At 36.3% G+C, this 15,397-nt stretch overlaps 2 protein-coding genes across 2 annotated transcripts; both read right to left on the bottom strand.

The window, feature by feature from the left end:
• Nucleotides 1-1,201: 1,201 nt before the first annotated feature.
• On the bottom strand, nucleotides 1,202-11,044 carry b4galt7 (xylosylprotein beta 1,4-galactosyltransferase, polypeptide 7 (galactosyltransferase I)). Its single transcript, XM_067457805.1, has 6 exons — nucleotides 10,009-11,044; nucleotides 5,661-5,990; nucleotides 3,902-4,127; nucleotides 3,716-3,799; nucleotides 3,496-3,600; nucleotides 1,202-2,402 (listed from the first exon to the last, which is right to left on the bottom strand). The coding sequence occupies exons 1-6, from the start codon at nucleotides 10,059-10,061 to the stop codon at nucleotides 2,247-2,249; spliced, it is 954 nt and encodes a 317-aa protein (XP_067313906.1). The 5' UTR covers nucleotides 10,062-11,044; the 3' UTR covers nucleotides 1,202-2,246.
• Nucleotides 11,045-11,372: 328 nt separating this feature from the next.
• Nucleotides 11,373-14,911, bottom strand: tmed9 (transmembrane p24 trafficking protein 9). Its single transcript, XM_067457806.1, has 5 exons — nucleotides 14,686-14,911; nucleotides 13,910-14,010; nucleotides 13,696-13,821; nucleotides 13,019-13,165; nucleotides 11,373-12,810 (listed from the first exon to the last, which is right to left on the bottom strand). Exons 1-5 carry the CDS (start codon nucleotides 14,897-14,899, stop codon nucleotides 12,661-12,663), a joined length of 738 nt encoding a protein of 245 aa, XP_067313907.1. The 5' UTR covers nucleotides 14,900-14,911; the 3' UTR covers nucleotides 11,373-12,660.
• Nucleotides 14,912-15,397: the final 486 nt, after the last annotated feature.

Below are 15,397 nucleotides of genomic sequence, written 5' to 3'. Positions count from 1 at the left end.
GTAATTAGTAATAATAAGTAATTAAATACTTTTTGGAAGGAGTAGCCTAATTTGTACAGTAATCACTATGGAAGATGTCATTAACTAGTTACTTTTTTAGAGTAACTTACTAACCCAACACTGTCTCCATGCATGTGATCTGTCGAGCCGCTCTGAGCGAGAGCTGCGTTGCTCAGCCCGCGCTTTTCCCGCAACGCGAGTTGAAGTGACCCTAATTATGTGATATTTAGCCCCCGAAATGCTAATTTAAGCAAAGAACAACTAGGCGGGATTTGTTGTTAAAACTTGTGTTATGCAGCCCTCTCCGAAGTTCAAACCACTTTCAGTTTCTGCTGCAGCCTCCAATTTATTTCTTTGATATTAGCATTGCAATTTCCATAGTTAAAATCATCTTGACATTATCACTGCATGGCCTAATCCCAGTGCAGGTGTCGGCCTGGTATACACTAATATATTACTATATAGCCCGCTACTAACTATTTTTGAAGCAGTAGCCTAGCCTATGTTACCATGGTAAATATTATTGTCTATGGTATTACTTAATGGAAATTATCTTTGCGATCAGAGCTCTTTCGCCAAGTTTCGGATTAGACCTTCGAAGGAAATGTAGGCTATCGCTTTTACGCGCGTCTATAAAAAAACTTATACATTGTGTGCTTCAGACAAAACTTGGCATAGTATATTGCTTTTAGTAAAAACATCTCAAACAATTTAGTTTGTGATAAACCGCGGGCTAATCTTCCGTTTCAGATTAGTCCTAACAAATACGATCACTATGCAACATTATCAAGTAGGATTCCTGATATTAGACATGCGAATCATCGTTGAAGCTCTCTCTCAGTGTCTGTTCCATATGCGACTTTGTGCGTGTTATCACTGAGCCAGAACAATGTTATTCCCTTTGACGCATGCAAGTAGAGTTTGGTGGGTGACCATTACTAAAACATTTGCATTGTTATAACTGATATATGGAAAATTGATCGAGACGATAGGCCTACACTTTCAAAAATCTAAACTCCTATTTAAGCTTCACCAAAGACACATCCCTCTGCCTCCAGCTTTACTCACATTTTTTCTTTCTAGTCACAAAGTGGCCTATGAATCGCGTCCAAACTTTTGCCCCTTTAAGGCGGTCAACAAAACCCAGCTTAATAACCCATTAAAAGGACTATAACTTGCTCACGAAAAAAATAAGCAACCATGAAAGCACAGCACAGCAAACTTTATTAACAGTTCAATGTTGTGGAGCTCAACAGGATACACTATGTACACAAACCTCCCTTGAAATCCATTAGATTTTTATCTCCAGATAGGAATCAACTGTGGGAATCAACTGTGTTAAAGAATATACAAATAAATGCGTCTTTCACATTTATGTCTTTCCACACTCAAATTAATTATATTGCTCTGCTGGTGAATGTAAAGCAGACCCTGTATTTTAAAAAGACAAAGTAATTGTTGCATTGGCATGGTGTCATATTTCCTTTATTTTTGGCAAACATGTTCTTTGCGGTTGTGCAGCAGTTTGTTGCCACAGGCACAATAATGCATCATAGTTTGGACAGTACTCATTCACAGTTTATGTTCAGGCATTGCTAATAAAAACAACTGTGTGGTGTCTAAATTTTATTAACATATGCACCAAAAGCCATTTTTGGATATAGCTTCATGCCTCCAGTTCTCTACATAATCCTGTGAGTTTGTTGTAACAGCATTCCATGCGTTCTGAAACATGGGGCAAAAAAAACAAACAAACAAAAAAAAAACTTAAAATTAGTTTTATATATATAAATACTGAATATTGTGCAAATACAACTAAAGTACCCTTAAACCCATTTCATATAACATTGTCCTTTTCAAGACATGAATTCAAGCAAAAAAGAAACATTTTTTTTTCAGAGAAACTGTCCAAAACAGGCCACCGCTACAACTAAACTATAATGAACTCGTTAAAAAGCTGAGATTTGGATGCTCGTATTTGCAAAGTTGATGATGAAACTCAGTGCAGTACCTGACATTGGTCCATAGATCAATTCAAAAATGAGGCAGCTCTTCATCATGAATGAAGTCAACAACACTGTCCTATAAAAATTAAACCTCAGAGAAAAGTTCTTTCCCCACAGTCACAAAATCAAGTTCGTTTGGTTAGACAATCACGGTGTGACTGTCACTAATAATCTGTGAAAGCTTTCCTGCCACCACAGAAGGACATGACATTATGGCGCTACAGGTCCTGCTCGAGCATATTAGCTGGACTGGCACCATGGGGTCAGACTGAGGTCACACTCTAGAATAGTGCTGATAACAGTACACGGAGCTCCACTGATGGTCACTTCCTTTCTGGACTCCACCTTGTAGCGGAGGTTAGTGAGGCCACCCTCGGGGTCCACCTTAAACTGCTCCTGCCAAAAGAAGACATGTATGAATCCAATGCATAATGACAATGCTGTCAAGACAAAGACATCTACTGATCGGAACAAGAAATTATCTGACTTGGTTTCATTTTAGAAAGACTAAGCTTATTTGATTGCAAGTTTCAGTTACACTGTCGACATACCTAGTCTTTATTATTATCAACACGTTCTCACACCTTAAAATAATAATAAACAACAAAATAAATTAAATCACTGGAATTATGTAGTGAACCAAAACAAAAAAACAAAAAAAAACGCACACAATCAGGCATAACATTATGACTGTGTTGTTCCCCCTTTTGCTGCCAAAACAGCCCTAACCCGGCGATGTTTGGACTCTAGAAGGTGTGCTGTGGTATCTGGCACCAAGATCTTAGCAGAAGATCCTTTAAGTCTTGTATTAGACTTGTTTGTTTAGCACATCCAACAGATGCTTGGTTGGATTGAAATCTGGGAGGCAAAGTCAACCCCTAAAACGCATTGTTCTCTCGGGAAACCATTCCCGAAGCATTTTTGCTTCGTGGCTAATTGTCTTGGTATGCTGAAGCAATAAGAGTTCACTGGAACTGAAGGGCTAAGCCTAGCTCCTGAAAAATCCCCATACCATAATTCTCCCCTCCATCAAACTTTACTCTTGGCACAATCCAGTCAAGCAAAGACTGTTCTCCTGACAACCACCAAACCCAGACTCAAGTTTATTTTGCATTATAAGCATTATTCATCACTGCAAAGAACATGTCTCTGCTGTTCTGGAGTCCAGTGGGTATGCTTTACACCACTGTATCCAATGCTTTCCATTGCACATGGTGATGTAAGGCTTGGATGCAGATGCTTGGTCATGGAAACACATTCAATGATAATCAAGAACATGACTATATAATAATGATTTCTAAAGGATCATGTGACAATGAAGAATGGGGTAATAATGCAGAAAATCACAATAAAATCACAAAAACATTTATTAAACAATAAATAATTTAAATTATAAAACATATTTCACCATTATTGTTTTTAAAACAAATGCAGCCTTGGTAAGACCTCTGAGCAGGTCTGGGGCGTTTTTTTAAATAATTATTTTTACCTGCTTTTGTGCAGCGATCCGCTTCTGGTCTCTCTTCCTCCAGGCTGGATCATGGATGTGTTTAAATGTTTTAGTTCCTGTAGTAATACCTGTTGGCCTAAAAAGCTGCAGAGATATGAATTGTTACGATTAACTAATGAAACACCACCTCAACTCCTTATAAATCCTATAAATAGGAGTGCGGGAATAAATCTCGTAAACCTGTTCAGTTCTTCTGTACCTCAAGTTTAGCGGTTTTTAGTCTTCTGAAAAACTCATCATCTTCTCTTCCCCATCCCCAAAAGCGGTTTGACATCCCATTGCACTACAGGGAGAAAAAATAAAACCACAACCAATTGTAATTTGCAATTTAATTCTGTAGTCCTGGAATCAGTACTAAATGTCCAAATGTATTCAGGTTTCTTACCATCTTATAATGTTTCTTGGTAAGCAGCAGGATCCCTCCCACATACGTCTTATAGTGATATAAGGGATGGAGCTCTGGTGAGGCCACATGGAAGGGCCCCTCCTCTGGGAATCCATAGTCCAGATCCTCATTTTGGGGCAACAAGTCCACGTCATGCATTGCAATGTAGTCCGTGTCATTACCACTTTCCATGTAGCCAACATTAATAAGAGAGGCACGATTGAACCTGACAAAAAGGAATCAAAACCAAATAGTTTTCCTCCATAATAACACTTGTGTAATGGATATTGCCTTCAACAAAAATAACAAATATGTATTCCCTTAAAGTGCCCCAATTATGCTATTTTAAAGGTTATTAATTGTCTCTCCAATAGATTTACATGCATCTAAGGTCAAAAAACACAATTTTCTCAAAAGAAACATTGTAGCGTCACCTCTTTTCTCTGTGTCTGAAATGGTTCTATAAAGGGTCTTTCTAAACCCCTCCATTCTCCAACGCCTATTCTGCTCTGATTGGTCAGATGGTCCAGTCTGTTGTCATTGGTTTACTTTGCTCTGATTGGCAGTCTGTTGTGACTGTTCTACCCTGCTTAGTCAGATGACCCATGCTGCGTTCCAGTTCGTTTTTATCATGCCATTCACTCGCAAACTTCCCTCCGTCTCGTTCACTTGGATGTGCGGTCATGCCTACGTTGCATGAGTGCCCACTACTGGCGGAAACTTTGCAAATGGACTGAACCGGAACGCCCTAAGCCCTTGATCACTTGGAATCCACTATGGAGTTGATATATTATTTATTTTTTACCTTTACGAAATTGTTTAATGCAGCATTCTATATGTATATGGATGTGTTTGGGTTGTTTTAAATGTTTAAAAAAACAGTTATAGTTGTTTGTGGTGGGGTATATTAACGTGATATGTGGTGACATCACAATCGCGTTGCATTGTGGTTGCATATGAAGCAGACTCGCTCACTCGGTCAAAATCGAGGGAGCAAGGGTCTGTCCATACAAACTTCCCTTGTCCACTTCACGAAGTGGAACGCACTTCAAAATTGCGGCAGGGATTCCCCCAAGGGGAAGTGCTTAGGGAAGTTTGCAAGTGCGTGTCTTAAAGTGGAGTGGAACGCAGCACCAGTCTGTTGGCCCAGACTATTGTGATTGGTCTACTGCGTACAGTGCCAGTCTGAAACTAAACTGCTATATCTGAATTTCATCTTCAGACGTTTCCTCAGCACTTGTATATGCAGTGATATGAGCAGTAACTGTATCAATTCGAGTCCTCATCCATGCAAAGTGTATTTGCTTTCGCAGTGCAGAAAACAGCATATTTTCAACATGATAACACAAACCAAGCTCTTCCAGTGTCAGCTACAACTATAGTGTTTGAGGGCGGGTCAAAGTAGACATTGTTCTCAGGCAGCCAATGAAGACCATAGTCTGGCATAATGCAAATTTGTAACAAACCTGCAACAGTTCAAGAATGAAGTGAGACTGAAATTACTGATGACTCGTTTCAGCAGTTCAGAATCGATTCTTTCATTTGGTAGACAATAACTAAATGTATATGCATTTTGATCACTGAAACTTACAAACAGCTAACACACTACATGAAAGGTAATAGGTAATAAGGTAATATCAAATTGTTACGGTAATGTCAAGGTAATATCAAACAAACAAACAAAAAAAAACAATAATGGGACACTTTAAAGAGTCACTAGCAAACACAAAAGGTTAAGAAAAATAGTAAAATTACTTACCGAAACCGATCCACTTGGTTTATAATAAATATTTTATGACGTATTTTCTTTTTGTTGAGGAAAGCGTGCATGTATGGGACAAATACAAGCAGCTCTTCAAAGCGCTCTCTAAATGGCACGATGAGGGCCAATTTGTGAGGGCCCCAGGAGGGGTCATCAGCAGAGGAGGACTGTCTCTCTATAGGACAGGGCTGATGAGGGAGGTGACTGTATCCAACAGTCTGGCTCATGTCTCCTGAACAAGTTAGCTGTACCCAAAGAAGGGACCCCAAAACCAACACCATGCAGAACCCGAAGAGTTTCCAGACAGTACATTTCCTTGACAGAAAACTGAAAGCACAAATGCATTTGTGTGAAGAAAAAAAAAGAAGTTAAACCTGATATATCACCTGCATCACTCAATAAAAGGACAACAGTCCCTACAAACCAAAAAGTCAGCAGTCAGCATTTGGCTGTTATGTGGATGCAGTTCTAGACACACTCAAAGCAAGTTAAATAACCCATGAAATTGCTTAACTGACTTATTTCCCTTTAACCCAGGAAGAAAGTGCTGCAATAAATCAAAGATAGAATTCAGGTTAATACAGGCAGTATTAATGGGAGGACATTCTCATTCTTAAGAGCATTTGATTGGACAAAATGAATAAGTGCAAGATGAGTCCCTCAGTACTTTTGATTATTTTTCATATGAAAAGAAATACTGTCAATTTTAAAAGTGTACGTCTACTTAAAGTGCAAAACCAACAGGCATTGCCTAAAAGTCATGCAATAAGAGTTTCAGAGATTAAGCTTTCAGTTAGCTAATCAATCAAAATAAATTAAATCAACTTACAATATACACAAGCAAGCATTAATTATATTGATTGACAGTTGGTACTCAAGAAGCCCATGCATCTGTAAACAACTGGTCTTGCTCAAGCAGACTTAACCCCATAAAGTCCACTGTATGTTTGATACATGAATATTTATAAGGCCTCTAAATTACCAACATGATAAAACCTGTAAAAAAATGTATTGATTTTTTAATGAAGTAAACATAAGAATAGCTTTTATATAGTATTTAACATTGATATTAACATTAACAAGATGAACACTTACTGAAATTGATTATTCATATACATTTCTTAGAAAAATGTGTTTATCAAATATGATCAATAAGGAATGTGAGGAACATTTGTGTTATATCTCTCAATCATCATTGTATTACATTGCATTATATGTTTTGCCCCCAATAATACAAAAAACAACAGAGCTTTTACCATAAAATTATTAATTTAAAGCTGCAGTCCATAAGTTTAGCCTCTTTGTCTGAAACCTACATTTGCAGTCATTTTTTAAATTATCATCTTTACGTGGGTTGTGCATTGGCACGGCTCCTCAGCATGAATTAATCTAATGTTTTGAGGAGTTTTTGTGGCTGTCATTCATTCACCACACCGGTGTGGATACTGTACTTCGATATCACAGATTCTACGTCTTAGAGTACGACCAAAAGAAGAATTTTCACCGGAAAATGTCATCTGAACAAGCAACTTTTGTTCTGACCAACTGAGGGATTTTGCACTACCAACGGTGATTGAATCTAACTATCACTTAGCTCTTATCACATCAAAACATGTCAATAATTATTATACTGATTATAATACTTTGTTCCCTCAAATTGTAAACAACATCAGCATTGCGTGTCTATAGTGTGTATTAGCGTTACCTTGTGGCCTGTTGCACAAAGATGGTTTCAGTTGTTACCCAGGTAAGTTCAAGATTAGTTTGAGCAAACCATGGTTTTTCGGGCTCAAGAAGGTGGATTGGTTTTTAGCGGTGTTCATCACCATGGTAACTTACACTAGATGGCTAACCTGCCCTGGAGCAGTTTTTATTCTGGGTTAGAGAAAGCAAACCCAAACCCAATCAGCTGCAAGCAAACACGCACAAAAGTCAACCCCCCTGTATTTAATTAAAGCAGTTTATAATAATAATAAAAATGTTAGACAAAATTCCTCATACTTTGGCGCAAATTATTTATTATATTATACGAATAATAATAACTTTTAATTTTAAATGTAATTTTTTTAATTATAATATAATATATTTATGAATTGAGAAGTAGACAAATATTAATATGAATATAAAACATGCATTCATAATACTTTTAAACAACATGTATTCATTTGAGCTCTTTGTGAACCTATAATTAGGCATATTTCTTTGATTCACATCATGCATTGATATAGTCAGATATTCTTTAAGCTGCTTTTTCAAACTGTCGCTGCAGCAGCAGTGTTTATTCCTACTTTGTAAACGCATTTCATTTCATGATTATTGAAATGATCTCTCAATTGCGCCCTCTCTCTTGCATGAAGTGAATCACAAAGACACTGTGATTGGCTGTTTGCCGCACATGTCACACTTTCAGGTGCACACGCTTCAGAGTTAATCTGGATTAAACCTGAGTTGACAGATAAAGTTTATACCAAGCTTTGAGAAACGGTTAAACTTAATCTAAACCAGGTTGTATTTAACTGGATTTGTCAACTCTAAACCTACTCTGAAACCAAAGAGTTTGTTCAGCTAGCTTCATGCAACAGGCCTCTGTAGATTTCAATTTCTGTACAGACTAAACTTTTGGTTTTGGGTGTGGTGAATCTCCAGTTGTCACTGATTGTTGTTTGCTCCTTTCTGGATTACAATATGCCTTCAAAATAATGCGTTTAATTATTCCAGCTGCTGTGAGAAAAGGCTTTAAATGATCCACACCTGCAGCATCCTCACATGTGATACTACCATAGCCAGACTCCTCGTTTATGTATACAGACATGACGTAATGACGCAAAGACATGCTAATATTTTCTATTGAAAACCACCAGTACCACTCAAATTATAACATTATTATAAGTTTACCATCACAAATTGGGCTAAGTAAGAAGAATAATTTTGAACAATGGCTGTTTAAATACTAGCTCAATTATTTTGGATAATTTTTAAAAACTTTACAAAAAAAATGATTTTTTTTTTACATCACAGACTGCAGCTTAAAGTATCATCTTACAAAGACGTATTGTTGGGAGATTAGAGTGACTACTGATATTTATCATAATTTTATGTGAGAAGTCTGTTATAAAGATCTATTAATTTTCATCTTACTTTCTGGCCATATATCAGTAACTGCTCCAAACTTATGTTTGCTCCATTTGGGTCTCTGAATACAATGAATGCATTTTATTATCCTCCTAGAGTGTGAGCTCCATATTGAGCCACAAAAGCCTGATGTATCAAATAGTATACTTATATATATATATATATACACATTTTTAAATGGCAGGCTTTACAGGGTTAAAATTATTCATATTATTGTTTCACACTTAACAACTTCACTATGCCTCTCATACTCACTGAGCCTCACCATGATGCTGCACCCTTTGACTTTCACTTCTTGAAATTTTGAAACACAAAACAACTACTGGCACAGTTCCATTTTTTTCATACACAGAGCGGGTTTTACAAACCCACTGACCACCAGCATATCAACATTATTACAGCAATTCAGCAAATGAAATGTGTTAAATATATGGATGTTTGATGTAACATTTTCACTGTCAAACAAGATAAACATGAATATAATAGGTAGTCATTATTTAAAATACAATAAATGGTTAAACATGTAATTGTTTTGGACCTGTTGCTATAGAACGGTCATTAGATTGTTTACATTTTTGAGCGAAATCTGGCTTTACTGTCTCAAGCATGGTTCAATAAATTACAACTTTTATAAATTAAAAAGAAAAGCATAGAAATGTTAATAAATACCTCAGGCATAATTTTACGAGTGTCTATTTTAGTAATTGACAATATATATTTTTTCATCCATATATTTATAAATATTCATAACATTTAGGAACTTGATAGCATTTTATCCCTGAAAAGCATGGTGTCCTCCGGTGTGACACTAGTGTGACACCATATCCTTTTTAAAATCGGCCAATTCCATTGACAAGTTTAATTAGTTGAAGGGCCCCAATTAATGTCATGTTAATGAAGCCCATGACATATGCACATTGTAAGTTTTTGTTTTAGAATTGTTCAAATAGTTACAGTTTTGTTGTCCCCTTGGTGCGTGCAACACTCCCATTAATTCTTCATTCTTTCTGTCACACCATAGGACACATTTCAGTAAAAATGTTTTTTAAAAAACAAGGGAAAAAATTGGCAAGTTGGCGACCCTTATAGTTTCTCAAACATCAGACTTCACACTACATAATAAGCTTCTTTTTTTTACTGCTTATGTGTCAACTACCCATAGAGGGATTGATGACATGTTGATATGTATGCATGTTATGATTAAAGCGTTTACCTTCTATCATCTTTGAAATACAGCACAGGTTTTCTCCGTGACGAGTACATCATCTTTGTGCCTGTCAGTGCAACACTGTACCACGCTGAAGTGGGCAAGCAGAGCCTAATATCTTCACATATACAGCCTTGGGCTAAAAATGATGGCGTCTACATGTTACAAAATCAAATTTCTTGTTTGCAGTAGTGTCTTTTGTCTCTTTCCATCATAAATGATCTAAAACTTTAAACAACATTTTCAATAGATGGCTGTTTAAACGTTCTCTTGCATAGCAGGCACGACACCAATCATTCTATTTATCGTAAAGCACAATTATAAACCTAACTCATCCTCGTTATGTCTGATTAGAGAATTTCTTGAGTTCAGTTAACGTTACACGTCACTCATAACGGTACGATAAATGAAACGCGAACGGCACGAGCTCGCGTAATGGTGTTAGGGCGACGCGTTAAAAGTCACGAACATACTATATAGTCTGCTCTTAATTTGTACGGCGCGTCATTGCCGATAAACGTTCAAAAACTTAACTGAGAACTGTGACAAAAGAAAAAATTACACGCTGGCTGGAATCGTCCGTCTTTTAAATATTCCTCTGGAAACAGTGTACGGAATAAAGTTCCTAGGATTTTCTGACCTGACAGGTAGGTAGCCCACATTTAGTTAAGCCACATGATTAGACTTTAGTTATATGGACAATGAAAATCTGATTGCAGTGTAACGTAATAAATATGACTAACGAGATAAATTCGACTCTTTGCAGCGAATCGGTTCTTTTGAATCGTTCAATGCTACAAAATCTGTTCTGTAATTATTTTACGCTATCGCGTAGTCACCTACATTCCCATGGTATTATAACACGCCCAGCTGTTATGCTGCCTATGCTCTCGGAGTGATCGTAAAGACTAGTTTTCTATGTATAAAAAATAATTGCGCATGAACGCCCTCCCCATTTCAAAATTTGAATGCGATGAGCTTTCACGCGACTTTAGAAGTGGGAATTATCAAGATTTCGTGTAGCATGTGAAGGCGGCCTATATAGGCACAAACGACCTTGTGAACGGGTAATGCAACTATAACTTAACTCGTTGCATAGATAATCAGGGTTTTTTATTTTTAAAGACAGTCATCTCAACCCTCAAATTACATTTGTATTTAAGGTTTTAAATAGTTTGCCTAATTATTTTCTAGAAACTCTTCTATATCATGAAAATAGCATCAGATAATCTGGCCTAAACGTCGTTTATGCTTGGAATACACAGTAAGAATGTCATCAACACAACAGTGTTTCATATTATTAGCCAATTTGACTAAGGTATAGTAGCAGAAAAAATACCTTAAGTAAATTAACAGACAAATGATAAGTGGACATTACAACTGAGCCAAACTTTATTTCTGAGTGCAAGTATGAGTTGATTTCTCACCAACAAACCTTTCCTTTCCCTTCCCTATCCCCATTTAAAAAGGTAAACCCATTTCCCTGTGGCTGTTTATGAACTAAAATTACCAAAGGAAAAAAAAGTGAGGGCAAAGCAATTCAGTGAGGAATAATCTGTTTAACAAAACACTCAAAAACATGCTACGGTAAATGAAAAAGCAAACAAATCACAAATATTTTTTAGATTTTTACAGTGTATTCTATGCAGATCACTTTTAAGGGGCAATTAATCTGTGAAATCTCTACATCAACTACAGCAGCTGGCAACAGAAAAAAAAGATGTGAACTAGAAAAATGACAATAGTGTATGTGCAAGATGGCAAAACGTATTTCATAGGGAACTGAGGAAATCTCATTTGATTAAAATCTGTCAAAACCAGTCGGATTAATAGACTCTGGAAATGTAAGTATTTATGAGAATCAATAACTTTTTGATATAATTTCTATCAATGTGCCAATCTCATAATTAAACATTTTACCTTTTGATAACCAAATTTTGCCATTTATTTAATATATACTTTAAACACATGTATACATTCAAAACCATTGAGGTCACTGTCAAATTGTAGCTATCAAAAAGGAAGAACGCCTAATACTTGCATGTTCTTGATCAGAATGATGCTTAAAAAAGCATCATTCTGCAAAAATGGGGGGAGGGGGGATTGCATAAAGAATAAAAAAGGAAAACACCAAGTAACATTCATTCCAAGAAAACTTTAAATATCACACTAATTACTGCATAACCAAACAATAGAAGAAATTTACACCTGCCACCAGGATAAACAGTTATTTTTGTCTTGTAAATATTTACGCCAATAATCCAAGGTCATTTAGGAAAACATTACACTTACAGTCCAGTTAATATCTTCATCAGCTTTCTGAAGCAAATATTACTGTTAACAACATAAGGGGCTATAAAAAATGGTAAGGCAAACACTATGCAATGTGTTATGAACCCTGTAAACTATCACCTCCAAAAAAAACTGTAATGCATTTCTAAACAATACTAGTTTCACATTACATGGGGTGTGGCACTGAAACGAGCAGTGTAAAACTAAAGAAATTGATGCAGTATACTATAAACCAGGGGAATTTAGGGCGGGAACTGAACTGAGAGTATGTTGAGTTTTCAGCAGTCTTTACCACAATGAATCAGGCGATCTTCAAAATGGTGTGTGTATTCTATCAACAATTTAAAAAAAAATCCAAATACAGTTCTATACTAATTTCTTTGCCTCAAAGAAGCTCTTGAGATGTCTCATTTGCCAAAAGCCAATGGCCACCAGGATCAGCGTCTGGACGATAGACCACCACAGAACCCTCTGATTGGTGCTCTCGCTGGTTTGTCTGAAGCGCTCTTCACGATACTGAAAGTGAAAAGATTCATGTAAGGATCATACTTGTGCACAGATAATAAGGCAATGGCAAAAGTGGTGCTTATGCATGTATTGTGTTTCACTACCATGTCCTATCTGCATCAGTAGAAGAATGCTTCGAAAATAAGGTTGCGGTGGATCTGAATAAGCTGGATCTGAATAAGCCAGATCTTAACTGGCAAACCTGCAGGACACTTACCCTCTGATAGTTCTGTTCTTTCTGGACCTGATCCACCTGCTCCATCAGCTGTCGCACTCTCAGCTGCAGCTCCGTAAGCTTGTCTTTGGCAGCAATTTCTGCATAGTTGTTTGTATGCTCACCAACTTGGATGTCCAAGTGAACACGCTGTATTGAAAATTCAAAAGCAAAAGAATGCAAAAATTACCTGACCATGTCTTGCTTAAGTTTTTTTTTTGTTATAGCTATGTGACCTTTTATACCACAGACTGAACAACGAATCATTGCTTGGCAATTGTTTGAACTATTGGTATTATTTAATTGTGTACTTAAATTTAACAGCTGATTGGTTGATTGCATTGAATCCATTACATAACCTTTCTATCTTCTAAGTTATGTTTTTAGCTGTTTGCTATTGCTGTCATCTAAGGTTAATGACAGTAGCACCAGTACAACACATCATCTGAGAAGAGATGATGTGTTGTTGCGATAGGTAGATAGATAGTTGTTTTGATTAATTATTATGAGTGCACAAATTTGAAAAATATTAATGTGCACCGATAAATAACGTTATAATAAAATTGTTAATAGAATATTATAATAAAAGCTGCAATATTCCCTAAAAAAGCGATTTGTGATTTTTAAGTTAATGGTGAATTTAAGGACACCAGAAGATGTGATGCACAAACTGAACTCACAAGCATCCCACCAGCAAACAGAGCAAATTTAGATGAATTTGAGTGCAAGCAGATTTGATGTTCTCCAGGTGTATGGGAGGTGAAAATAAACCTGCCCTCAGAACCATACTGGCGGGACAGGATCACCTGAAACCCAGAAAAGATAAGCAAATGAGCAAGATGAAAACCAAACACACTGGCCTTATATTTTTGACAAATATTTAATCAAACAGACCTTCTCATCGGGATCCTTTACTTCCACAAACATCCCAAGTCCTTGAGTTGCAGGCAAATACTCTTCTTTCTGCTTGTCATAGAGCTGCGTTCGGTAGTTACCTGTTTAAAACAGAATTACATACTTGGAAGGAAAGAGAACAAAGTAATTTCATTCTGTTCATAATAATCCAGTGATAGAAATGCACTAAACACAAGAAGTTATTATCAATGAATCCAGTAAACTATTTTGAGTGCCTATGCATAAACAGGTTAAAGCAAACTGTAAAAAAAATTAAATTTATTCTTATATCTATTATCAGGATTCAATAAATGACTTTGTTGACTCCAAAAAATTCAGAGCAAACTGTAAAAAAATTCACAGAAATACAATAAACACAGTATCTTAGAGATAGATGAGGAGTTGTGCCATATTAACTTGCAATATATAATGTCACTTGTGTATTCAGAATATTTCAACATCAAATTCGTCTCATAATTCTCCTCCTCGTCTAACTTGGTCAAAGTAACAGCATGATGGATCACTATGGCGTTACTTTAAAAACTAAGTTACAGTTACAAAAGCGCATTAGGCAATGTTGCTTACCCAAACAAGTAAACCTCTAGATGTCTACTTAAATGTTAATTTGTGTAAATTATATTTTGTAACTTCCTTTTTGTTAACTGAAGTCAAAAGCTGGTTGCCATCGAATGAACTCTTCCTGACAATCTGCTAGTTAGCACTAGGCTAAGCATTAACGTGCACTGCAAACTTGGCTTATTCTGTCTCTTACTTACCTATTATCATGGTTTCGTCTGGTATTTCTTCTATGAAGCATTTCTTTTCAGTCTCGCCGATATGAAAGTACAACGCAGACACAAAACTGTTGTAAATATTTAACAACAACACCAAATAAAGTGTAAACTGCATTCTGATTGCCACCATCTTGACACTACCGGCGATAAGGACACTGCGCATGCGCACAGACTCCAATGCCACGTAACCCATCATCGGCCATCGTCCAATCACAACCGGGAAGTGCAATCCCGAGCATGTTCTTGGTCATTGTAGTTTCATTAGTGCTGTTCATTTGCCGAATCATTTGAATCTTTCAAAATGATTTTTTGCTCAATTCAGTGGTCGCTCTTTTAAAAAAAAAAAGGGATAGCTACACTATTTGTAATTTTGTCATTTCCAACAATTGTGAGATTTAATCAGTAAAACAGTTTTGAGGTTATTTGATAATTTTATGTCTGTGGAAAATAGTGATTGTATGTTGATTATTAAAGTTTTTGTCTATTTGTTAATGAGGGATTTGTGGACATAGTTTTTGGGGATTTGTGGAAGTGGCATATATTGTAACTTATTATTGGCTATTATTATTTTTAAAGGGTTTATTATTCAGTATTTCCATGAATTAGATTAATATTTCAGACATCTTTGCTTTTGTTAAAACAATAGTTGAGTGAAATAGTTCAATTTGTATTCATAGTGTTGCTTTTATGACAT

The sequence above is a fragment of the Pseudorasbora parva genome, chromosome 11 (assembly GCF_024679245.1).
Source record: "Pseudorasbora parva isolate DD20220531a chromosome 11, ASM2467924v1, whole genome shotgun sequence".
NCBI classification, from domain to species: Eukaryota; Metazoa; Chordata; class Actinopteri; order Cypriniformes; family Gobionidae; genus Pseudorasbora; species Pseudorasbora parva.
Note: the sequence above shows the minus strand (reverse complement) of the source record. Positions and strands in the feature narration are given on the sequence as shown.

Excerpts from the sequence above, each read along its gene's own strand:
- b4galt7 (XM_067457805.1), bottom strand. The coding sequence starts at position 10,061 with ATGATGTACTCGTCACGGAGAAAACCTGTGCTGTATTTCAAAGATGAT. Across the intron at positions 5,991-10,008 it reads TATTTCAAAGATGATAGAAG|TTTTCTGTCAAGGAAATGTA; the intron begins GTAAACGCTTTA and ends TTGTGCTTTCAG. Across the intron at positions 3,601-3,715 it reads TAAAAACCGCTAAACTTGAG|CTTTTTAGGCCAACAGGTAT; the intron begins GTACAGAAGAAC and ends ATATCTCTGCAG.
- tmed9 (XM_067457806.1), bottom strand. The coding sequence starts at position 14,899 with ATGATGGGTTACGTGGCATTGGAGTCTGTGCGCATGCGCAGTGTCCTT. Across the intron at positions 13,822-13,909 it reads TAAAGGATCCCGATGAGAAG|GTGATCCTGTCCCGCCAGTA; the intron begins GTCTGTTTGATT and ends TCTGGGTTTCAG. Across the intron at positions 13,166-13,695 it reads TGTTTGCTGGTGGGATGCTT|CGTGTTCACTTGGACATCCA; the intron begins GTGAGTTCAGTT and ends TTTTCAATACAG.